Raw genomic sequence first — 26,122 nt, 5'->3', positions numbered from 1 at the left:
ATGTGAGGAGATTAATTAATACTCATAGCATGGCTTGCTTATGTGTCGCATGGAATGAGCTGCCAGATAAGTTGTTGTGAGGCCTTTTTTAGTGAGTGACTGACACGTCACCGTCTTCTTGTTTCGGATTCCCACTTGCTTAATGCCCACTCAAAACTCCCTGTCGTTCACCTGCCACGTGTCCCTCCAAGCGCCGCAACTCATTTGTTTAAAAAACGACATTTAATAATCCGTTCTTGAGTCCCTCCCGTCACCTTTATGGCGAGTGTGCGCCTTTCGTCGTCTAATTTTATATGAAGTAATTAAATTTGATACTATTTCAGGTTCTTATTATAAAAGCTTCTAAAATGTCTGTTAGTATAATATGTTTTGTCTAAATTGGTAACGATGATTTTTTCCATCTAGTATGTCTAACAAACTACAAAAATGTTCTTAACTAACTAAATAAATTCTTCTAACGAATAATTTTTATCGAAAATAATTTTAATATTTTACCCAAAAAAACCTAATTTTAACTAATTTCTTAATTTACGTAAAAGTATTAATAGGTGCTTATAAATATAATGGAAGGGAATATATCACTATTTAAAAATAGGTCAACAACATTTAAAATTTCAAGGTCAATATATTTTATTAATGGTGTTGAAGTTTGAGGATTGAAATGATATTTTATAATATTAAGATACCAGAATAAATCCCAAATAAGCACTTCCACCCAATTTTTCATACAAGCTTAAGTAAGATTAAAATAAAAAGCAAACAACTTAGATCAAGTTATTTATATCATTATGATAGCTTTTAACAGCTTACTGCTTGGTTAAAAAATACTCTCCTTATTCTAATCAAGGATGGATATGTTACTGATACCTGCAAAATCATTTGTACTTTAGATGCTATTTGGCAAAAGCAAAATATGATCTTCCAACTATAAAAGAGATACAAGGCACACATCCTTTCTTTCAATTAGCCTTTTCTTCTCACTCTGATATTAATAATCATCAACAACCTGGACAACCTGTTTTGATGTACAACCTCCAGTCCTAATTATAAGAATTAATTGACTAATTTGAGGAAATTAAGAAAATAAATTAAATTAGTTATTTATAATAAATATGTGTCATCTTTTCCAAAATATCATTGCTAATCAAGTGTGTCGGCTAAAACTACCATTATTAGAAGGACTATCTTAAGAAAAAACGTATAAATATTAGAGACAAAGTGGATTGGGATCTTATATTTAAGATTAAAATAAAAATCAAACCAGGTCTTATATTAAGAACCAGAGATAGTATAACTTACCAAGTAAAGAAGGATGGAATATCATTAGTTATAAATTCAAGAAACAAAGAATCACTCCCTTAGATATACAAATCCTAATGCAAGTATTCTTCTAATAAAAAAACCTTTTTCCCCACAACACGCTTGTTGCCGAATCATTTCTCATCTGTTTAATCTACCATCCCTTGTTTCATGCATACTTTTACATATGTGTGCGCTCTTCCTTTATTCGTTCCATTATATTCTTCTATCAATAGTCGCACGCCAATCTTTTCTTAACAAAAGAAGTTTGCTTTTCTCATTTTACACCCTCAAGATATTGTAAATTCCACGTCTCCTCTTAGTTCAAGTGATAATACTAGAATTGCCTTATAATAAAGTACTATGAGATGCTAATATTTCAAAAAATAGGACATATGATATTGTGTAATTAAAAAATTTGACATAATAGATATAATAAACTTTATATAATTATTGTCCTTTATGAAAAGCACCCTACATTATTGAATTTTTCCCAAGAACAAAAGTTCAAAATTTCATCCATACCCTTATTTATTAAAGAAATATAACATCATAAAACATCCTCTCACTTTCATTGGACAAGGTATAAGACACCTTGCACTCCATCAAATCCTTGTTTTAAGTTCTCATTTAGAAAAATTTCTTGGCCTATCATATAAGGTATGCAACATCATCTAATGGTTTTTCATTTTTACCCCCAAACTTTAGTGACAAGTCTTGTAAATTGTCTCATGGAGAGGAATGAATATTTTATATCGTTTACCCTTATTTAATTAATGAGAATAAATATAAAATTGTGGGCTTTTCTTTTTGCAAATTTAACACAAAATAATTAGAAACAACTTATAACTTGGAGTGGGGAGAGTAATAGTAATTTCTTGTGTGCTTTTAGCCAAGTCATTTTTTCAAAGAGTTTGATCCAGAGTTTACAATAATTAACTGCTTTTTAATTCTCAATGAGGAGATCTAAAATGGGGAGGAAGACGCAAAAATATTAAAATATCCAAATTTACAAATTCCAATTTACATCTCGAAATGACCTAATCACTATATGAACTCTGTGAGCACCGGCCCAAGGCAAACTTGCAAGCTTTGGATGCTTTTAAAAATTTTCGACATTTTTTTTACTTATTTTCAAATTGGCAAAAAAAAAAGATCTCATGAAATTTATAATTTAAATAATAAAATATTTATAAAATAAAGTGTCTAATTATTGGCTAAATATTCAAAGCTAAACCAAATCAAATTAAATTTTTATCCCAAACCCTGATGAATTATTGTTCAAAATTAAATAAATGAGACGAACCAAACAACTAAACATTAACAACACCATTAGTAATATGATTATCATTTTCATCTTCATCGTTATAATCAACATCAAGAATATTTGATTGTACTTCGCTTTGAGTAAACTTTCTTTCAGTGACAAAAATATCAAAATTTTCTTCTTCATTTTTTGCCAACAAATAATAAACCAAAATTATGAAATCACAATACGGCATAAAGCATAAATAACATTTTATGCAAAATCATGCAACTACTTACCTTCATACATGATAGCTTGAACATTAATTTAGAATGGGGACCTTTATACTTTGTTACGACGGGAAAGAATTGAATATGCTAAAGGCTAATTCACAAGTTACTATGGTTATTAAAATGTTAAAAGCCTAAAAATATCAATTGCCATCTTGGAAAGAATTGGAAATTGATATTCATTGTTTTTTTACTGGTTTATGATATTTAAATCTTTCTAATTATTAGGCTTAAGTATTGCGTCTTTCAAATAATTTTTAGTTCATACTTGTTTGTAAAAAATTATCTATAATCACATGAATATCTTGATAATCATGCATTATGGTCATGTAATTTATAAAACTAAAAAAAATTAAAGTAAAAACTTACTGAATAAGAAAATATAATTGTTAAAAAAAAACCTAAAACATATATGCATCGTCAAATGGAGGTTATTGTTCAAAAACTTGAAGTGCGGGAAGATCGGTGAGTTGCAAGTGTTGAAGCTTTAGAAATTACTACCTCCAATCCTTAATAAAAAACCCTATTTGACTTTTATTTTGATCCTAAATATAAGACTCCAATCCACTTTGTCTCTCATATTTATATATTTTTTTCCAAAGTAGCCCTTCTAACAATGATAGTTCTAGTCAATACATTTGATTAGCAAGAATATTTTAGGAAAGACAACACCTATTTAAGACAGATAACTAACTCAACTTATTTTCTTAACCTTCCCAAATCAGTCAACTGGCTCTTATAATTAGGATCGGAGGAAGTAACATTCTTCCAACTCCAAGATTAGTTGATGATGTCCCCATATTTAAATATATTCATCATTAAAAATGAAATTTAGCATACTCTTCGAATTCACAATCTTCGCATAGACCAGAGCATAGTACCAATTGCTCCTTTATTAAATAATAAATATAAAATAAAATAATAATTCAGATGTCAAAAGGAATATGTGGGTTAAAATGGGTTGAAACTTATTTATTTTGGACCTTGTGCATTTAAACTGGATTATTATTTATATCTCTCCAATCTCAAACCTTTTTCGGCCAGCAAATAAAACACTCATTCCGCAAAACATCATACCACGTCAAAGGTCTAATACTCAAGGAACAAAAAACCGGACCGGACATTAAACCGGTTGAGACAGTGGGTCAAGGGTTACTGGTCGAACCGAGGTTGAACCGGGGTCGGACCGGTCATATTAAAATAATATAATTTAATTCATAATATTAAAATAAAACAAAATTCATGAATAATAATCACTAAAAAAAATATAAGAAGCAACAAAAATAATTTAAATATTTAATAGTAATAAGCAAACATTCATAATTTGAACTCTTCTTATGCGATTTGAATTTAAACTCGCAGATAACTATCTGTTGGGAATAGAAATGAAAAGGGAAAAAGGCAAAAGTGATCAATACGTGGAAGAATTGCACATAGAGACAGGATAAGCACCACTCTGTCAAATCTCTACAATGCTTGGTGTTTCGCAATTCTCAGAGGCGTTGAAACTTCCTTCCCTCCCTCTCTCTTTCTCTCTCTCTCTCTCTCTCACCAACGTACCTTCCCCATTCCAAATCATTCATGCTCTAGTTTCCTCAACTTCTTGTTCGCAATTTTTTTTATTTTTTATTCCATTAATGTCCTTCCTCCTTCAATCTCCATGTTTCTCTGTGCATACAAGGAAACAGAGTTGAGCTGTGATTTTTTTTTTTCTTTTTTGGTTCAATTTGCTGTTGAAATCACCAGAGGAGGGAGAAAATTTGTTCTCCTGAATGGCCGGCCAGAAATCCTGCATATGAGAACATTTAGGTTTATGTACATTGTGACCTTCAATGTTCGTTGCAGCGATTTCTGGTCAAGGTTTTAGATTTTTGAGGAGGCGATTTGGTTTTATTGTTTTAGGGAGGGAGGCGAGGCGCGAGCTGGAGGAACGAGGAGTCAGATTCACAAGAGGGTTTTTTTTTTTTAAACTCAACATCGTTTTTGCGGTTTTGCCAGACAAAAACAAAAGAACCGACCAACCGGCTTTGCCCGGTTATGCACGGGTTTAACCGGTTCAACTGGTTTTTTACCGGTTTGCTTAGCTCCCGGTCCATTTATCGAACCAGACCGGACTGCAGACCGGTTCACCGGTTTTCCGGTCGAACCGGCCGGTCCGGTCCGGTTTTTTTTTCCTTGCTAATACTTGAAAACAAAAATAACACATCTAATTTAACCATTGTCTGCAGCATTCCTACCAGCATCGAGAAGGATATGACCCCATTAAAAGAGTTTTGACAAGCCAACCGCCAAATAAACCTATAAAAAATCCAGCGAAGAGAGTGTTTTCTAACAAGGGGGTGTTTGATTACTCCCAATAACACTTTTAAAAAGTATTTTTACATAATTTGAAATAAAGCTCCTCTCACATACTTACTTTGTATATCTTAAAATTATTTTTAAAATCATGATTTGATTTCTAGCCAAATGTCCCCCAAATTCCCGGTAGAAAACTTTACTTTTGATAAGGTCGCAGCTGTATCTGATATGCCTAATAAGCTAAGTCATAATAAATCCCCAAAATTGTCTTGAGTGGTGAAATGCATAATAAAAATGACAGAGATGAAAATGTTTAGCATAAACTTGGAAGAAAAAGGAAAGATTTTCTATAGTTAAGGGGTGCTTAAGTAAAAACCAAACCATGGTTTTAAAATATAAATTTATGGTGTACGAAGTAAGCATGTGAAAGAATTTGTCTCAATTTATCAAAAAAAAAAATTTAAAAGCACTTTTGGTGTTTCCAAACACCCATTTATCCTTGCTCATTGGTAATCTAAAAAGTGATAGTTATATGACGGAATGAGTTACTCCTAACAATATAGGTTTTTTTTGTTGACATAATAAAGAAGAATAATAATTTAAATTAATATATATGTAATACAATATATATCATGCAACACTGTTTACAAATTATTAATAGGATTCTTTTTATTCTAAATATAAGACTTGTTTTATAGTATAAATTATACTAAAAAATAGATTTTATATTTAGAATAACACATATTATTCCTTAAACTTTATGCAATTAAATGGCGACTCATAATCGTATGATTGGATGAGCTTGGAGCTTTTTTTAACTATTCGGCCCGTCCGCCAAAAGGAGTTTGGGCCTTGCCCAGTGTTACAAGAAATTGTTGGGTTTGCAGTTTTCATATATTACTATCGGTATACTTTTTTCCCTAACAATTACTATTATCTATCAATCTTTCTCCTATTACCGTAATCTCCATAATTAGGTTGTCATTTTATATTAATTTTTTTGGTAAAATTCTAAAAAAAATACCTCTGAAAATTTTAAAATCTCAAATCAGTCTTATTTCCTATATCTTCATAGTAATTAACTACATTTGAAAAGCAAATGACTATATTTTTGTAATAATTCTTGATTTGGGTTGAGTAAAAGAACATTCAACATTCTAATAATTATTTTTCAGAAATATATCTTGCAGAGAGACCTGTAATTATATGGATGCAAACCCAAAGGACTTCATCCTTAAAAGGTCATATGGCTTCTTTCAATAAAATTAATGAATGTTGGTCGGTAAAAAAAAAAAAAACAGAGAAGAGTGTTGGATTTTTTAAAAAAATAAAAAATTTCATGTATTAATTTCCCCGTTAACCATAATTCCTTTATTGAAATTGGTGAATCTTTGAACTGAATATGCCAATTAACAAGCACCCAGAACTCGAAATTCTAATTAAAGGTTTATGTGTATCTACATTTGAAAAGCAAATGACAATATATTTTTGTAATAATTGTTGATTTGGGATTTTAAGACTGAAGTAGTATTTTTCTTGGGATATCCTTACTGTTTTTAAATTTTTTAAATTAAAATTTCTATGCAAAAACTATTTACTGAAATATATTTCTTTGGGAGAATGAAAATTAAAGACTCAATACAAAAATTAATATAAAATGAGGACCCGTTAATAATAAAAAAATTTTTTTGCCAAACCCTGTTAATAATAATTGAAACTTCTAAATTTGCAACTTAGTTAAACGAGATTAAGCTATTTTATAATAATTCTATGATATGATGTAAACTTACGAGAATTATACTTTGTTGATTACAGTGGAAAAATCTCTTGAAAGTCTCAAAGAAATTAGACGCAGGTCAAGAAAACGGTCCAATATCTTGACTATGTTCATTTCTCTCCTCTTATTAATTTATCTATATATCTCAGTGCTAAAAAAAAAAAAAAGGTTATCTATACATCTACATAACCATACACACTCAAAATATATACTAAGAACCAACAAGTGGTTAGCTGAGAAGGTAGCAACGTCAATCTGTAAGGAAGAGAAGACACGTTTAAATTTTAAAAACCATACTTATTAAGAGAAGTTTGACTATGCATTGCGCTCGCATCCCGACTGGACTAGTCAGTTGTGCAAATAAAAATACTGGGTCACAGAAACCTAGTACTCCTCCGGTCCTTAATATAGGACTCAATTGGTGAGTTGGTTTTGGTTCTAAATATAAGACCCATTTCTCATATTTATCAATTATCTCTAAATTACCCCTATGAATACCCTTTCAATCATAATCAAGTAGAAGAGAAAGATGAGGTATTAAGAAATATGATTATGGTATTTTAGGAAAAACGTGTCATATTTCTTATAATTAACTAACTTACCTAACTTTCTTAATCTAATCAAATTAGTTAAATGGGTCTTATATTAAGGACCGGAGGAGTATCTAGATTACGCTAGATACCAATGGTTTAACTTAAAAAAAATGCATACTAAGAAGGGAAAAACTTGATATCAAAGGGGGTTTAGTGCCCGTTTGATTTTTATCAATGATGTCTTAGCTCAAAAAGATTTATATATAGCCATTACATAAAAATTGATGTTGTGTAGTAAGTTAGCCATGTTTGGAAACCTACTCGAGCTTCCCTAGAACTGGTCCTTCTCCAATGCATTATATTATAAACCCCTCCAGTCCCAATTACTGAGTTGATTTTGATCCTAAATATAAGATATATTTCTCATATTTATCAGTTCTTCCTAAATTACATCTATTGATACTCTCTCAACCATAATCAAGTAAAAGAGGGAGGAAGGATATTAAAGAAGATAATTATAGTTTTTTCAGAAAAATATGTCATATTTCTTATAATTAATTAACTTATCTAACTTCCTTAATCTAATCAAATTAGTTAATCAGGTTGTATATTAATAACCGGAGGAATATATATATATATTCCAGATGATTAGTGCCTGTTTGATTTTATTACAATAATTACTTTCATATTTTATAAGACAAAATTATTTTCATGTATTTATTTAGAATGAACTGATTCAAACTGATACTTAGTTTTGTTTGCGGAAACTATGAGATAAACGAAATAGATCGGCCATGAAAAACCATACGGAGGCTTTTTGCTTTGTAATGTGTTGGGTGAACTTGAGAAGGGGAGCAAGCGTTTTCTCTAGGAATACTAAAGAATGCACCTCGCGGCTTAGGACAAGATTATTTTTTATTGTTTTCTTTCTTTTTGTTTTCTTTGTTTTTTCCATCAAATTACCATTTGGTACCTGAAGTTAGATTGGGTTGAGTTAAAAAACATTCAACATTCTAATCATTATTTTTCAGAAATATATCTTGCAGAGACAGTTGTAATTATATGGATGCAAACCCAAAGGACTTCATCCTTAAAAGGTCATATGGCTTCTTTCAATAAAATTAATGAATGTTGGTCGGTAAAAACAAAAAAAAAAAAACAAAGAAGAGTGTTGGATTTTTTAAAAAACTAAAAAATTTCATGTATTAATTTCCCCGTTAATCATAATTCCTTTATTGAAAATTTGAAATTGGTCAATCTTTTAACTGAATATGCCAATTAACAAGCACCTAGAACTCGAAGTTCTAATTAAAGGTTTGTGTGTATCTACATAATCTCGAATAAGATTGTTTTTAGCAGAAAAATATCTTTTTTTTAAAAAAAAAATCAATGTATATCGAAAAAATTCATCCGTATTATTATTATTATTTTTTGAAATCTTCCTTAATATTATATGTTATGTGTTTCACAAATATCTATGGTACGAGGAGGAATATGCTTGACCTTGAATATAGTTGAACATCTGATTCTCCAAATTTTATTGAGTGATTCTATATATATACACAATTGATCATAAAATGTTAGATGAATTATTTAAATGTTTCATCATTAAATGTTGCTACGTCATCACCCATGTTCTCCCTCCTCATTTCATATTATCTGTGATAAAATTGCTGTTTTTTATGTATAATGTTTGTCAGTCTTCGGTTCCAAAAATATGTTAAAATTTTTATTTTTTATTTTACCTTGTTCATGTTAATTTTAGATTTCAAGAGTGCATTAAATTAGGAATAATATTTATCTTTTTTTTAAAAAAAACTAAAGACACATTAGGAAAGTAGTCGATTAATTTTACAAAATCTGGTGTTATTCAGTGATTTTCTTGATCTTTGTAAAATTGTTTCTATAATATTCTTCTTGTCCTATTTATAAGGCAAATAGAAAAAATATTTTTTTGATCCTATTTATATGCTACTGAAAGAACTTTTTGTATAGATATACAATTTTATTATTTATTTATTATTGTGTTGACTTTGTTTACATGAGATACAACATATATTAAATACGGATAAAATTAGAAAGTTGTTTGATTTTAAATATGAGTTAATAAAGCTTAAGGCTTTTCTTGATCTGTATGAAATATATTATAAATGACTTATAAATATGGCCAGAGGAATAAATAATACTCCCTCCGTTCCTTATTATAAGAGACATTTGATGCTTATGGCATGTTCCTATATATAAAAGACACTTAAAAGTTGTCTCTACTTTTTTTTGTTGATTTCCTATTTTACCCATATTTATTGTCTCCAACTCACACTCTCTCTCCCTTCCACTTCTCTTTCTTTTAATAATTTAATTGTTCTCTCTCATGCTCTCTCTCCTTATTAATGAGGACAGTTTTGGAAAAAAAATTATACTTTTTATACATTGATTGTTCTTAACTAATTTTAACTGTTTTTTTTATTAACGTAAATCGGTTATTTGTCTCTTATAATAAGGAACAGAGGGAGTATAAAATGGAAGGAATACTCCCTCTAACCTCATGTACATAAACAAATGATTGTTTTACAAAATTTAATAGAATCAGTTATTCCTCTTAATTATTGTTCGCAAAAAAGTTATTCCTCCTAATTATGTTTGAGATTAAAGGTTTTTTTAATGTTAATATTGATAATGCTTAAATTTTATTCCGTCGTCAATGATAATCATTTATTAAATTCCATGTTTACGTATTGAACTTCTAGAATGTCTTTGTCGATTTAACTTTAATATAGGATGAGCGTAGCCGCAACCACCTAAAACAGAATCTCAAATAAATATATTGTCAAACCAAATCCGTGACAATTAATATATATATATATATATATATGTAATTTGGTTGACTTCATGTGATCATATGACTACTTATCTAATTTTCATTAAATTTATTTATTACATGAGTATATAATTTTGTCATTAATTTATTGTTATTTTCTTAATATATATAATTTATTAACCAGTAAAAGAGTTGAAATTTAATAAATTTTAATATAAAATTAATAGAGTTTAATATTTTTTTAATTTCCATAAAACATGTTAAAAATATCTTATAAATAAGACTAGATATATAAAGAGTCTTATCTAATTACTAATTCTTTGAAATAAGTTAGGCATGACCCATTTGAATCCTCCACTTCCTTATCTTCCATTTGGGACAAAGTGACTTAGCTAGGGCCCCAAAATTCTAAGCGGATCAGCCACATGATATTCTAATTTAGTAAAACAAAATTGGATAAGTTTACCCTTCTTTTGCATGTAAAAACAAAGGCATAATTCAAAATGAGACAATCAAACCAGAATTCTTAAGTTAATAATAAAAATAATAATAATGAATATATATATATATATAGATAGTATAATAAACTGCCAAACATGAAAACGGACAGAAAAAATATTTCAGAATATGACATGTGAAACGTTGACTCGTCTAACATGATATTCTTTTTTTTTTCCTGGTTTTTTTTTTAGGTTCACTCAAGTCGCTTTCTTTAATCTTATGAACAATATGTCAATTTTTTTTCCATTAATTTTTTTCCATAAAAATTAAATGGTTCCTTAAATTTTTTTTCCCCTCAATTCAACGCTCGTCAAAAGTGTGGATCTAATAAGGGTATTTGTATCATTTCATAAGAAAGATTAATTACGACTAATCTAAAGGGATTTAAGAGTATGCCTTCACAAATTCATATGGACTTATTTGTGGACTTATTCATGATTTTCCCTACATTCAAAAAATTAATGGGGAAAATTAACCATACATTCTAGGTGAAAAAAAAAATTAAGTGCATATAGGTCTTTCAAATTTTGTTAATACTAACAGGTCTCAAAGAATTAAATATTTTCAAGTTTAAATTATAAATGACATAATTCGACTTGTAAATATAAAAGTTTGATTGTAAGTATTAAATCTTTTGACAATTTTTGACAATTATTAGTAGAGTATTAAATGAAATTTGGGAAATGTACTTATATTTAATTTTCATACCAGAAACTTATAGGTAATTTGTTCATATTAACTATATAATGCTCCCTCCTTTCGTTTTTTTATAAGAAAATAAGTATTACATATGTTGGCAAAAAAAATATTAGTTATGATTTGTTGCTATTTATAAGAGATATTTAGAACATGCCTCAAATTTTTTATTTTATTCTTATTTAATTACTTATTTTAATATTAATATATTTATTATCACACAACTCTCGAAGTATAATTCCCTTCTTTACTCATACTCTCTGTCCATGGCATATTCCCTTTTTTTCACCATTTTTTATTCTAATAATTTTCTTATTTTCTATTTTATACTCTTAATGTCCCATAAAAAAATAGCATTTTTCAGAAAAAATTACATCTTTTAGTTTGTTTATATATTTTTTATTTTTAACAAATTTTAATCAACTTTTTTACTAGCGCAAGTTGATCAAATCTCTCTTATTAAAAAAATGTAGGAAGTAAGTCAATTACCTTATTACTCCTTCTGTGCCTTTTGTATTAAACAATTACTATCTTTATCTTATTCCTATTTATAAGATATCTTAAATTTTTCTGAATAGTTTTTTATTTTGCCCACATTAATTATTTATTTTGATACTCAATATATGGATTATCTCATTTCCTGACGCACTGTTCATTCATTTCCTTGTTCTCTCTTTCTTTCTTCTCCTTAAATAAGGGCACTATTTACATATTTATTATTTTTAACCAATTTTTTGATCCGTCAAATGCTTCTTGTGAAAAAGGATGATCAAGTAACCGTTTCTTTTTATAAGAAGTACTCCCTCAAGTTTCTTTTTATAAGAAATAAGCTTTCTCCTAAATATAATAAATAAATTCTCTTTCTTTGAAATTTTAAACTTGTCTTTCTACTGTTCCTTCCATTAAATATATGTCATCTATCATTTTTTTAACAAATTTTTACTCATAATCTCTCATACACTCTCTTTATAAATAATGGTATAATTTAAAATATATATTGTACATTTTATTATTTTTAATTAAATTTAATTAACATTTTGACCTGGATGTTTTTATATCCCGAGACAAAGGGAGTAATAGATTGGATTTGGTTAACTGCTTGAAATGATGAAACGGGTAGCCACTAAAGTAAAGTCAGCGTAAGCCGCATTTATTTGGCCTTACCAACATCAAACGAAATAAATGCTAAAGTATCAAAGTCAAAGTCTTAATTTCAAAGTCAAAGGATTCCCTATGGGCCCCTACTATTCCCTTCAATCTGGATTACAAGACTCTTTTGAGCATTTTTTTTCCCTTTATATAAAAACCTCACCTATTATGTTTCCTTCATTGAATATTCTTTCTAATTCATAAAATAAGGAATTGATTAAATTTTTCACGCATAAATGAATAGTAGTTAAGTACTTAGTCATTTAATATATTTTACAATAATAAATTTTTTCTATTTTATCCTTGAAAAATGTGATTGGAAAGCAATAAAATTATTTTGTAATTTCTCCTATCTCCTCCGTTTAAAACTCCCTTTTCTAATTAGCAAGAGCAAAAGTGAAAAATATCATTAATTATTCTGATAATTTCTTATATTTTGGATCATAATTTTTTTTCTAGAAAACTTCCTATATTATATATCAAAAGGAGTACTCATTTCACCAGAATACTCAAAATAGTAGCTATATATGATAGATAATGCATATATTTTGGCAAAAACACTCAAATATGCATACCTATACCATCCATGTTACTTGTTGATTTATTTAAATCAATCAATTTCGATTTCTCTAAATATTGCAACATCATACAATATAGCAATATCTATTTACCCTAATAGCTTATTAAGGAACATTTTGTTTACTGCATGGGTGCAAAACCTAGTTTTAGCTTAGTAGGATGAATGTTTTGTACATCTCTTCTTTTAATTAATAAAAAGACGTAGATTATTTAATAAAAATGTCTATCAATTAATAGACTGAAACTTACACTTTTCATATTCATAGACAACTGATCTTGCAACATCATATTTTAGAAAAAGTTTAAGAAGATACTTAGTGCTATTGGACCAAAACGTCACAACATCTATCCATATAATAAAATAACAGATGCACGATAAAATGCAAGAGAAAAAGGTCTCAATTGTAGTTATTCCTAGCAAAAGAAAACAGAGTCTTCATTTTTTTTTTCAAAACATGTTAATTAGCATTTATTTTAGAATTTATATACTCCTCCGGTCCTTAATATAGGACCCAATTGTTGAGTTAGTTTTGGTCTTAAATATAAGACCCATTTCTCATATTTATCAAATTTCTCTAAATTACCCCTATGGATACTCCCTCAACCATAATCAAATAGAAGAGAGATATAGGGTATTAAGAAAGATGATTATGGTGTTTTAAGAAAAATGTCACTTTTTTTAAAATTAACCAACTTATCTAACTTCTTTAATCTAATCAAATTAGTTAAATGAGTCTTATATTAAAGACAGGAGGAGTATATATTTTTTTATACAAAGAATTTTTATATTATTGTTGACGAAATGATGACAAAGTATTTATTTGCATTTATTATGGAGAAACCGACAATGAGAGGCCAAGTCAAACTGAAAATACAGAAATACAAAATCCGTGACCTTCTTTATCACCTGCCTCTATTTGCGTGTCGTTGAGTTCTCCAACTGCATCTCTTTACCCCTGTTGCTTTTCCTTCCGTGTTTTTTGTGCTTGGCCAAAATCTTTGTTCACTTTACGTTTTACACTCAATCTTCTCTCTGCTTTGCCTTCTTCAACTCTTTTGCTTCTTTTATTCATCTGGGTTTCTTTGCTTCGTTGTTTCCTAGTTATCAAACTTGTCATGTTGGTCTTCATTTTCTTCAGGTAACACTCTGATCTCTGCGGAGATGTTTTGTATCATGTCAATGTTTGAAAATTGCAAAAGCTCGTGCTGTATGGATTAACACGAAACAAAATTTCAGAATAGGAAAGGGATGAAATGTCTTTTTCCTTTATTCAGGGAGAAGCGACCGAGGCTGTTTCTGTATTCTCACTGTTCTGGCGATTTTTCTTTATATTATTTGCAGGTTGATCAGGGCTTTGTAGCTGATTATTGCAATGTATTGCTTTCACTGCTTCACCAGACGCATAAGACGAAGGTCATCAAAACCTGAGCTCAAAGAAGAATTGAAGTCCCGAAACTCCGAGGTCAATAGAATTACCGAATCTTTGTCCGCATCACCCTCACCACGCGGGATTCCAGAATTGTATGAAGAGAAGGCTCACAATTTGCGTGTTTTCTCCTTCGCTGAACTCCAGCGAGCTACAAATAATTTCAGTAGGCTTTTGAAGATTGGTCAGGGTGGGTTTGGGAGTGTATTTAAAGGTTCAATCCAGGCCCCTGGTGGGAATAATAAGGAGTTTATTTCGGTTGCCATCAAAAGGCTCGAACCTGATGGATTCCAGGTACGACACTTTAGATCTGGAAAGCCCCTCTGAAGCTTCCTGTTAGAGAATGCTTCAAGGAGTTTATCCTCTGAAATGTTACAGTGAGGAAAGAGATAGAGGTAAGGTTTCAACAGATTTGGATTCTCTCAATTGTTCAACAGAGATTAAGAATTAAGAAAAGAGAGATAGAAATAGTGGCGGAGTCCCCCTATCAATGATTGTGGGTCTTTCCCATCAAATTTGCGTCTCTCTTTTCACTTGAACAATGGAGGGATCTAGATCTTGGGTTCTCTTGTCCTAGTGGTCCCAATGAGTCAGATCTTATCCGGATCTCTCTTCTCACTGGAATTGATCACGTGGGGCCTGCATGTAAACTGAAAGGATTATTGTCTGGTGGTCATTCTCGTTAGAAGAAAATTTCATTCTTGCCGAAGTTTGACTGTATAATTTTGCCTTAAGTATTAGGTTCAGAAGCAATGGTTGATGCTACCTCATCTTAGTCTGATTTTAGGTGACTTTAGATTAAAATGACAGTAGGCATCTAGGCACTCTATTTTCACCCTTTGTCCTGCTGCATTTATAGCCTATGTTTCTTACTGGCTTATTTAGCTTTAACTGAATGTTCTGTTGTAAGGAGATGACATACAGGCGTCTCGAAGGCTTTACCAAAGTCGGATAGATTTTTAACTTAGTTTTGCTTGATAGTAGAAACTGCTCGCTTTTGTTGTCCAAAATGTGAGAATTATAATACTGTCTTATAGGATTTACTTTGTCTTCTACTGAATGTATACCTATCAAGTTTGATTTAATTATGTAATAGACAGCACATCCATGGATATAAGCATACTCTCTTGAAATCTCAACTGCGTTAAATTTCTCTGTAATAATTTCCTGCAATTTTTGGCTCAATGATCAGACATGAGCTAGCAGTCATCACTCATCTACAATGTCAGTATCGTTCTTCAAAATACCCTTGATATCAGCCTTCACAAGAATGCAATGGAACTGTTCTTTCGCCAATCTGTTTTGCTGTGAAATCCAAAATTTCTGTCAACACTAAATTTGCATAGCTCTTATATTTTGTTGGGATAGATAAAAGCACAAGAGAGAGATATAGTGTCCATTATGAACTTCTCCTTTTTCCTTTTATGGATATGTCAGGATTTTGTTTTGTTATGTAGGGTCATAAGCAATGGTTAGCTGAAGTTCAGTTTCTCGGCGTTGTGGAGCACCCAAATCTTGTCAAACTAATTGGATATTGTGCTGTGGATACTGAAAGAGGGATCCAGAGACTACTTGTATATGAATACATGCCGAATAAAAGCTTGGAATATCATCTTTTCCACAAGGCATATGATCCTCTTCCTTGGAAAACAAGACTTGAAATAGCACTTGGAGCAGCTCGAGGGTTGGCATATCTCCATGAAGAATTAGAAGTTCAGGTTCATATTATAGCTATATCGTCATAAATAAAGTAACTCTAGTGACCCTTACCTAACTAAACCTGTGGAAGCACTCTAACCAATGCTTATTTCTTCTAGAATATCCTTAATCCTGTGGGGTCCATCAAGATAAAAAATTTAGTATTGCTATTACAATAATTCAGATGACACATAATATGAATGATACCGTCCTACTTATTCATTGGTTCTTACTTATTATTCCAAGCTCTGCATTTTAGCTATCCCTCTTGACATTTTGTGCGCATATTCTGCAGGTGATATATAGAGATTTTAAAACCTCAAATGTGTTACTGGACGAAAATTTTAGGCCAAAACTTTCTGATTTTGGACTTGCTAGGGAGGGGCCAATAGCTGGGCATACTCATGTTTCAACTGCAGTAAGTGTTATGTGCTTTATATTTGCTTTGAGAGGGAAAATTATACTTTGTAATTTATCTCGTAAATTACTTATCTTTAGATGAAGCCATTTTATTGGATGTTTGTAAAATGGAAGAACAATCAACAATTTCTATGTTTGATGTGTCATTGTTCATAACCAACATGGGAAAATCAGTTACTTACTTTCGTGTATGTATCAGGTGATGGGAACATATGGCTATGCTGCTCCAGATTACATTGAGACAGGGCATCTCACTACAAAGAGTGATGTATGGAGTTTTGGTGTGGTTCTCTATGAAATTCTTACTGGCAGGCGATCACTGGATCGAAACCGGCCAAAGACGGAACAGAAGCTTTTGGAGTGGGTGAAACAGCACCCTACTAACAGAAGAAGCTTCAGCTTGATAATTGATCCAAGAGTTGAAGGCCAATATTCCATAAACGGAGCGCGAAATATCGCCAAGCTTGCAGATGATTGTCTGAGTAAAAGTGCTAAAGATCGACCAAAGATGAGTCAGGTGGTGGAGAGGTTGAAGCAAATAATCATCATAAATTCAGATGAAGGTAATCCTGATGAGAAAGATATTAACCTGTTGGAAAATGACGATTTTCCTGATAAAGAAAAAAAGCTAAATCAACCAAACCCTTCAAAGTTGTGGCAAAGGAGGATGGATCATCTTGCAAAACTTGGTGAGCATGTGGAGACTGCTATAGGACGAAGATTTTTGATCCTACAAAAGGCCAAAGCTGGTTCTTAGTTCTATCAATATTATGAACCAAGCACAAAAACTGTATCTATATGATATTTGTTATTAGATAATAATATCTCAATTTTGAAACAAATCAACAAATTATGTATCAGCACTATGTACAGTACTGCTTTACCTGTCACATGGCATGTTCTGTATTTTGCAGCATTCTACTCAATATTAGGCAGGAATACCATCGTTGTAATATCCAACTCACCTTTTACCTTAACAAATTAGTATTAACACGAATCCAAAGGAAAATCCCAATTCTAAAAGACTAATTTGCTAGGAGAGAGAGTCTCTTCGATACAGGACTCATAACACAAATCGATTTGAAAAAGGAATGAAAGAACAAACAAAGAAACATGGGTTCGATTAGTGGTAGTTAGATTGACCGGATTTGATACCTTTTAAACAAAGTTTGCCAAACACATATGAAGAGTTGACCAACACATGCAACTACACGCACTGAGAGATTGTCCTTATGCGCCAATAATCTGGAGATGCATAATTCCTGCTGTAAAAAGAATGGAATTTTTTGGAAGCAACAAGGAAGACTGGATGGAACAGAACTTACATGAACCATGGACGCTAGACGATGAGACACAATGGAAAGATCAATTTGCAGTAGTTTGCTGGCATATATGGAGATGGAGGAAGCGTCTTCTACATGATGAGAATCTCCAAATGTCATGGAATGCAAAAGACATTCTAAAGGAGTACTTAACGCCATTATAATGCAAAGGAACAAACAATATGGCGTGAAAATGAAAGAAAAGAGTTGATAGAGGTTAATTGGATACTGCCTGAAAGGGGCTGGGGTAAACTAAACACCGATGGAGCCCAACAGAATGATGGAAGGGCAACCTGTGGTGGAGCAATTCAGGGGGACACGGGTGAATGGCTTAGAGGTTTTTCCATATGCCCAAGCAATTGCCTTGCAAGCGAGGCTGAAAGATGGGGAATCTATGAAGGACTTACACTATGTTGGGATATGGGGTTCAGACAAGTACAGGTAGAGAGTGACGCGAAAGCAGTGGCGGATGAAATCCTCAAAGTTTCACTGAATGAGGTGCAACCTGAACTGATATCAGAGACACAGGAACTACTCAAGAGAGAATGGACAGTAAAAATCAAGCATGTCTTCAGAGAAGCTAATGGAGTGGCGGATCGATTAGCAAAAATGGGATTGAACCAGGAACAACGAAGAATAATATGGACAAATCCCCCAATAGAAGCCCTTGAGACCCTGCATCAGGATAGTATTGAACAGGGAAGCATTCGGAGAGTCAGTCTAAGTTAGTTTGTTTGTATTTTCTTGTACTTCCCCCCAAAAAAAAAGAAGAAAGACAGAGAGTTGACCAACACACTTAAATTAACTTATTGGAGATGTCATCTCTTGCATCTGTCCTTCCCCATCAAGAAAAGATAATGATTTTAAATTCCTCGTATCCTTAAAAAACATACAACTTGTTGTCTGGTTCATCCACCCACAGATATATATATCACTTCCCTTGTGTGTCTATAGAAGAAACCGAACCACAAATTCAAAGACCAAAAGTCATCACACACATATCTTCATATATACCTTCAAGTCTCCGGTCGGTGAAAGGAGCGTCGACGCCGCCATGGCTGGAAAGGAAGAGGTGAAGCTGTTGGGAATCGTAGGAAGCCCATTTGTGAGTCGAGCAGAGATTGCTCTGAAACTGAAGGGAGTGGAATTTGAATATGTTCATGAATCTGTGGGCAAGAAAAGCGATCTTCTTCTTAAGTACAACCCAGTTCACAAGTTGGTTCCTGTGCTTATTCACAATGAGAAATCTGTGTGTGAGTCGCTTGTGATTGTTGAATACATCGATGAGACTTGGAATAAAGGTCATGATCCCTTCTTGCCTTCTGATCCTCATCACAGAGCCTTGGCTCGTTTCTGGGCTAAGTTCATCGATGACAAGGTAATTTTACATCATCTTTGAAGCATATCTGTTTCAAAAAAATTCATCTGAATATGAATTACTTCATTCTACGTCTCAATTATAATAGGATTAAGGTTTATACTGAAATATTTTTCAAAGTGTCCCCACTGATGTTGGAATGCATATATCATTCAATTTAAACACACTAATAAATAACTCATAATGCAAGGGCCATTTGAGAATAAAGATAGATATATTATCAGGTATGGCAGATTCATGAACCTTCATGCGTCTATCTCTCTCTGCACAATACCATGCTAGAATTGTAAATAATAGGATTGTACATCACTAAACACGAATTTCATTGTAAGTATAGGTTATGCCTGGAGTATTTAAAGCAGCCTGGAACCCTAATGAGAAAGAAAGAGAGAAGGGTGTTGAAGAATCATTGGATGCTTTGGAGGTTCTAGAAAAGGAGCTGAAAGGCAAGTTCTTCGGTGGAGATTCAGTTGGGCTTGTGGATATTGCTGGTTTGTTTGTGGCTTATTGGTTGCCCGTAGTTCAAGAAGCTGGTGGGCTTGATTGGTTCAATGGTGAGAAATTTCCCAAGCTTCAGAAATGGAGTCATGCAATTTTGAATCACCCAACTATTAAGCTGGCTTTACCTCCTAGAGATGATCTTCTTGGCTATGCCAGAGCACAATTTCAAAGCATTGCTGCTTCAAACTAGATTACTAGAGGAGTCATTTGCGTTCCAACTTATCAATAATAAGTTATTCCAATGACAATATCACCTGTCACGTTTGGATTAAATCCTAAATTTGAGCTTGGCATTGATATGTTTGTGTGTATGCGTGTTTGAGTTGTATAGAATAAAAAAAAAATCTACAATCCAATTTGAGTCACTTAATTATGAAGTGTTGTTTGTTATAGTAAACAATGGTGGTTGACTCGAGTAAAAATACAAATCATTTAAGAGATTTATTGTTAATTCAATATGATAATGTTACTAAATATTCAATTGTTGCACCAAAATATAATATATGCATGGCAGGGCTTTGCTTCTGCAAAGCAATATCTTATTATGTGTTTGGTTTATCATACCATAATAAAATTTTATTGCTTGTCATCCTTTCTTATATTTCATTTTTAAAACTTTTGAGTTTTCAATCTGCAAATTTATAAAAAAAATTAGGACTCATTTTTTTGAATTAAAAAAATTAATTTTCAGATCATCTTAAAATGATTTTTTACTTATAGATGGTAGAAAAGTATATGTGTTGTTTTGCGTTGGGTTATAATCATTAAAAACATTTTTGAAAAAAAAAAATGAAACCGCTTCTTAAAATAATCACAACCTACTCAGAGTAGTTTCTTGAAATAATAAAAGATCTGACTTTTTATTACGACAATATTTAAAAACTTAGGAAAACATCCTACAATTTCTTAAATATTCTTTTATATATGTAATAAAGAGTATTTTTATTTAAAAATAGCTGAAATAAATGGAAGATTGGGCTTATAAACCCACATTCTGATTGGGCCCACTAATGTTAAAAGATGCTCACTGGGCCTAGTCGTCGTCCATGACCCATCATGTCAACCACATGGATAGCTTAGGTGAAAATGTGCTACTAGCGAAATACATGTGTCTTAAACTAAGATTTGAATTTCTATTTGAAGAAATATCTATATTTAGTATTTAAGAGCTTTTCGAGTAAGATTATCTCTGATAAAAAAATATCTGTGCATGATAAAAAAATGTTTTAATAATTAATACTTCATGTAGACCTAAATGTAAGAATTAATTGTGAGATTTATTTTATTTCTAGATAAAAAAACTCTACATGTCTTCTAAATTTATAATTTTTTTTTGAAATATTCCTATTGACTTTATTACACATACCAAATAAAAATTCTATCAATATGGGTAATTTCTAATATAAATGATTAAAGGAGTATTTTAGAAAAATTAATACATATTTTTTTATAATTAACCAATTTAATAAATTCTATTAATACTTTCAAATTAGTTATTTAATTTCTTCATTTAGGAATGGAGAAAATAATATTTGTGGTACTCCATCTAAATAAATTTTTATTATTATTATTGAACATCAAGAGTTATTTGAACAAGTTCATCTAAGAATTGTATATAAGTTATTTTTTTCAAAAAAATTCATATAATTATTATTTTTACTTTTCACATTGCGTCGAAATTTCCAAAGTAAATGTCAACCACTGTGTATGTCCATGCCAATACAATGCCAATTTATATCTGAGATATCTCGAGTTACCTGAACGCACTTTTTAAAAATACTTTTTGTATTAATCAAACACCCCATTAATTCCACTTAAACAGAAGAAACAAAGTTGAAAAGTTAAACTCTCCTTTCTCTATGAGATGCTGTTTAAATATTCGGGAAAATGTATACAAAATACTTATTAAATTTTAAAAAAATAAATAAGTCATGCTAACTATTTTTGTAATGGTTTTGACTACTCTTATAATAATTTTAACTACTTTTATAATGATTTTGACAAGTCAAAATCAACAATTTATCATTTTGAAATTCAATAAGTATTTTGTTTATCATTTTCACTAAAAAAATTTCATCCTTCTAATTATTTTTAACTATTTTTTTATTTGACTGGTTTAAATAAAATGATCTTATAATAAGAAGTGATGAAGAAGATAACTAAAAATAATTAACATCAACTTCTAAAAGGCATTCAAAAGAGAAGTGTTGTGATTCTCTTTATGAAGTACTATACTCTTCTGGTGCTAAATATAAGACCCTTATACACTAATATAATGTATAAGGGTCTTACACTAGTGTATAAGGGTCTTATATTTAGGATAGTGAATAAGGGTCTTATATTTAGGATAATGAATAAGGATCTTATATTTAGGACCGGAAGAGTATTAATTATTGTTTTTTTTTTACTCCTTTTTAATGTTAACATTGGAAAGTAGAACACCTTTTTTTAAGGATGTATTTAATATAGACAAAGTAAAAAAATTTATTTAATTTTTATACACAGTTAATTAGTTTTAAGATTTTTTTAATTGTAATTAAAAAAAATTTTAAAACTGACTTATAAGTAGTACTAGAATGAATAACAACTACTCAACTAACTTTTACTACTCTGTTCAGGTTTAAACGTGGGACCCTTTTAAGTATGGTTTTGTGTTTATTTTAATTTCAAAATATAAATAAATATTATATTAAATGATTAAAACTTAAACATGTTTTATCAATATTTAATTACAAATGCACCATGTTAAATTTGTTGAGATATTATTTTCTATTAACAAGATTAACCGTGTTAAAATAAAAGAATTAAAAATACACCTTATAAACTAAAAAAGACTAAATTGATTATTCTTAATCAGAACTTAGATGGTTAAGCATATACTTTAGGCATAAATCATACTTTTACCCTTTAATATTGAAGAACTTAAAAATTGACTCATTCTCATCCGATTCACAAGTCAATGAAGTCTTCCCTGAAAACCAAGAGCTTCAACTTCAATTCGGCTTTCAGATCTATTTTCCTCTTTATTCTGACTATTTTCTTCCCATAGTTGAGTTCTAGAAAACAAAATTTACAACCAGAAGCCATATAACCACAACAGCCTGAAGAGATTTCACATCACAAACCACCAAAATCATAATGATTGAATAATTTGGTTTCTCGCATTAAATCTTGAAAATAAGCTAACTTGTAAACAACTGAATAAGCAGATCTTTAGCTTTAGAAGATGCAAACATATAGTAGTATCTTTGATACTTCCATTGCATGCACTTGAGTTTTTTCACAGAACAAAGCAACATCTTAAAGACCTTATACAAGAATTACACAATCATCATCATCAGCCTTTCTTCTTAAAACTGTGAAACCAAAAGGCAGAAAATTAAAACAAAAGAGGCAAAATTCCTTGCTGGGATTCATCATGTTTATCTCAGAATCCCAACCTTCATAGAGAAAAGGGATCAGACAAAAGAAGATTCGCCCAATTACTCAGACTCTACAATCATATTGTTAATGTTCTCCTTCTTCTTCCTCTTCCTCCTCCCTCGTGAGATTTCACACATCTTTTGTGTGGTTTGGTCCTCAAAATTGGATTATTTTTTAACAATCGTCCCGTGAAAATTAATCAGGCCACAGCGACAGTTCCAGTTCTTACACTCTTACTGGGTGTGGAGTTCTGATTCGACTCAGATTGTCTCACACTTCTTTTCGACGAAACCTTCCAGCTTTTCTCCTTCGACTCGTCGATTTCTATCTGTTCTTGTCTGCACTCTTTGCTACAAAACGGTGTGTTCCCCCTGTAAATCACCAAAATCACAGATATATTCATCAGATTTAATCCCAAACACATCCAAATCGGTGAAAAAAAAAAGAAAAATTCCAGACTAATCAATACACCCAGATGTGAAAAGCCAGAGAACTAATTTCTCGAAAGCCACATGTTGCAGGCTAAATCTACAGAATTCATCAAATCAGTCACATCAAACAAGGAGAAATCTGCGTCTCCGTATACCAGAGATTTCTGGGTTGGGACTGAAACTGAATACAGAAACAGGAGGAGGATAAGAAACAAACCTGTACATGAAGATGTCTCTGTTAAAACCGAGGGGTTTCCGGCAGAGGAAGCAAGCTTCGAGAAAGTGGGGCTCGTCGTAGTGATCTTCGAAGCCGCCATAGTAGAACATGGTGGATCTTGAGGAGGAGGAGGAAGATGATGAGGGAGAGGCTGCCATTGGAGCGGGCAAGAGAGAGGGAGGGCAAGCACAAGAAAGTTCGGGGAGGAAAAAGAGAGGCAGCTGGCAGTTATTTAAAGGCCGCACGCACGATGGGACTTGAGAAGTTATCATCTACTGCAATGCAGGCACATCCCCATATAACTGCTCCACCCCAATCGACGGTTGCTACTTAGGAGATAATTTAAAATTGCATATTTTCTAAGTAGTATGTGCTAGAGTTATATACATAAACCCAAATTTCAATAAACATAAGTTAAATCTTAAAAAATAACATTGTTTTTAAAATCAAAGTTTTACCAAACTTATTACTATGAGTGAATTTGTTAAAATTTTATAATAGTTATATTATAATCATTATTTAAAATACTATGAAATTTCTAATACTATTTTTAAATAAACTAGATTGTTGGTTTCATGTTTTACGTAAATGAATTATGAATAATGTGATCTCCTCAAAATTTATATTATATGGATATTTAATTAATAAATTTGATACTACCTCCGATCCTAATTATAAGATCCCGTTGACTAATTTGGGGAGATTAAGGAACTTAGTTGAGTTAATTATTTTAATGAATAGGTGTTCTTTCCTAAAATATCTTACTAATCAAGTGTGTTGGTTAAAATATAATTATTAGAAGGACTATCTTGAAAAAAATTGAGTAAATATGAAAGACAAAATGGATTGGGGTCTTATATTTAGGACCAATATAAAAGTCAAACGGAATCTCATATTAAGGATCGGAGGTAGTACACTGATTTTATATACTCAATATGTTTTTTTATAAGTCAAAATGTTCTTAAATCATTTTGGGTTCGTGATTAATCTCTATCTAGTCGAGAGTGTAAAGGTTAAAACATTTTCAACAAATACACTTCTCAAAATTAAATTTGTGTTCTCTTCTTTACGGGGTGAGATTGCTTACCATCTCAATAAACAACTTAGTACTCTGTTTTTTTATAAGAGGAAATTAAATGAGTCATATTATTAAAAGAATTGGTGAAAACTAATTAGAAACAATAAAAATATTAAAAAATGTGACCTTTTTTCCCCTAAAAATACCATTATTAGCAAATTACTAAATAGTAAATATAAAGAGGATAAGAGCCCGAATGAACAAATGATAAATATAATGATATTCATATGAATACTTAAATAGAAACAAAAAATTAAAAATAATTTTGATGAATAAAAATAATTCATATTAAAAAAATACCTCTATTTAAAATAAGGAGGGAGAGAGTACTAAATTTATAATTGTATGAGACAAAAGTCTTGCATGGAAATGGTATGCGGAGGTGATTGGTTGGGAGCATGGAAAGCATGAATGGTTGGCGACGCAGGTGATAGCTGCCGTGCAAATGATGGGGGCCTCATTAAAAATACAAAAGCGGGTACTCTCTCGAATCTCACACACAGTTCGTCGCACACTTTCAGTTCATTGCCCCTTCGCTTCTTCTTTTTTTCTTTTTGCCAAAAGGTCCCTGCTTTTTTGTGATTCTCTTTTTGACATCTGGCCCTTTCCCATTTTAATATTTGTAATCTGCCCCTTAATCTTCGGCTTTCTTTATATTTCCTTATCACAATCATGGCTCTGTTTAATCATTCACTCCGCTGAGTCGTAGGACTCGTACGTGTCGATCGCTTCTTGAAAATGAACACCACATGGCCTTCCGACGCAAGCAAGTGTCAATCAAATCTTTAAAAAAACCATATTTTGGAACTATATTTTTTTTTGGCTGGCTCATTTCTCATATATTGATCTCTATGAATGTAGTGTGTGTGTGTATAATGTGAAAAAATTTATCTAATTTTTAATGAAGTCATGAAATTGTAGGGGCAAGACTTTTCATGATGGTTTTCTTTTGGGACTAGTAGATTGATAGAACAATAAAAAGCGATGAAAACAGATTGTAAAATGTGTAGAAACTGAGTATTGAAAGAATTGAGAGTTAGA

General features: G+C 31.2%; 3 protein-coding genes across 3 annotated transcripts; 2 read left to right on the top strand and 1 right to left on the bottom strand.

Moving 5' to 3' along the window:
- The first annotated feature begins 14,082 nt into the window (after positions 1–14,082).
- On the top strand, positions 14,083–17,686 carry LOC114734538 (probable serine/threonine-protein kinase PBL19). Its single transcript, XM_028922153.1, has 5 exons — positions 14,083–14,325; positions 14,529–14,907; positions 16,071–16,331; positions 16,607–16,729; positions 16,931–17,686. Exons 2-5 carry the CDS (start codon positions 14,560–14,562, stop codon positions 17,486–17,488), a joined length of 1,290 nt encoding a protein of 429 aa, XP_028777986.1. The 5' UTR covers positions 14,083–14,325; positions 14,529–14,559; the 3' UTR covers positions 17,489–17,686.
- Positions 17,687–19,014: 1,328 nt separating this feature from the next.
- Positions 19,015–20,295, top strand: LOC114734541 (probable glutathione S-transferase). The gene is made up of 2 exons (XM_028922157.1): positions 19,015–19,431; positions 19,769–20,295. Exons 1-2 carry the CDS (start codon positions 19,108–19,110, stop codon positions 20,120–20,122), a joined length of 678 nt encoding a protein of 225 aa, XP_028777990.1. The 5' UTR covers positions 19,015–19,107; the 3' UTR covers positions 20,123–20,295.
- A 2,773-nt stretch (positions 20,296–23,068) lies between these two features.
- Positions 23,069–24,201, bottom strand: LOC114734529 (FCS-Like Zinc finger 3). The gene is made up of 2 exons (XM_028922143.1): positions 24,004–24,201; positions 23,069–23,726 (listed from the first exon to the last, which is right to left on the bottom strand). Exons 1-2 carry the CDS (start codon positions 24,159–24,161, stop codon positions 23,555–23,557), a joined length of 330 nt encoding a protein of 109 aa, XP_028777976.1. The 5' UTR covers positions 24,162–24,201; the 3' UTR covers positions 23,069–23,554.
- Between the last annotated feature and the right edge of the window lie 1,921 nt (positions 24,202–26,122).

The sequence above is a fragment of the Neltuma alba genome, unplaced genomic scaffold, assembly GCF_004799145.2.
Source record: "Neltuma alba isolate B1F8T4 unplaced genomic scaffold, ASM479914v2 tig00013108_pilon, whole genome shotgun sequence".
In the NCBI taxonomy this organism is placed as follows: domain Eukaryota; kingdom Viridiplantae; phylum Streptophyta; class Magnoliopsida; order Fabales; family Fabaceae; genus Neltuma; species Neltuma alba.
The sequence above is the reverse complement of the archived record's forward strand: the minus strand, read 5'-3'. Positions and strand labels throughout refer to the sequence as shown.

What these genes read in the sequence shown, in the direction of transcription:
- LOC114734529 (XM_028922143.1), bottom strand. Translation starts at nt 24,161, where the DNA reads ATGGCAGCCTCTCCCTCATCATCTTCCTCCTCCTCCTCAAGATCCACC. An exon ending in AGAGACATCTTCATGTACAG is followed by an intron (nt 23,727 to 24,003) that starts GTTTGTTTCTTA and finishes GGTGATTTACAG; the next exon opens with GGGGAACACACCGTTTTGTA.
- LOC114734541 (XM_028922157.1), top strand. Translation starts at nt 19,108, where the DNA reads ATGGCTGGAAAGGAAGAGGTGAAGCTGTTGGGAATCGTAGGAAGCCCA. An exon ending in CTAAGTTCATCGATGACAAG is followed by an intron (nt 19,432 to 19,768) that starts GTAATTTTACAT and finishes TTGTAAGTATAG; the next exon opens with GTTATGCCTGGAGTATTTAA.
- LOC114734538 (XM_028922153.1), top strand. Translation starts at nt 14,560, where the DNA reads ATGTATTGCTTTCACTGCTTCACCAGACGCATAAGACGAAGGTCATCA. An exon ending in TCGAACCTGATGGATTCCAG is followed by an intron (nt 14,908 to 16,070) that starts GTACGACACTTT and finishes TTTGTTATGTAG; the next exon opens with GGTCATAAGCAATGGTTAGC. An exon ending in ATGAAGAATTAGAAGTTCAG is followed by an intron (nt 16,332 to 16,606) that starts GTTCATATTATA and finishes CATATTCTGCAG; the next exon opens with GTGATATATAGAGATTTTAA.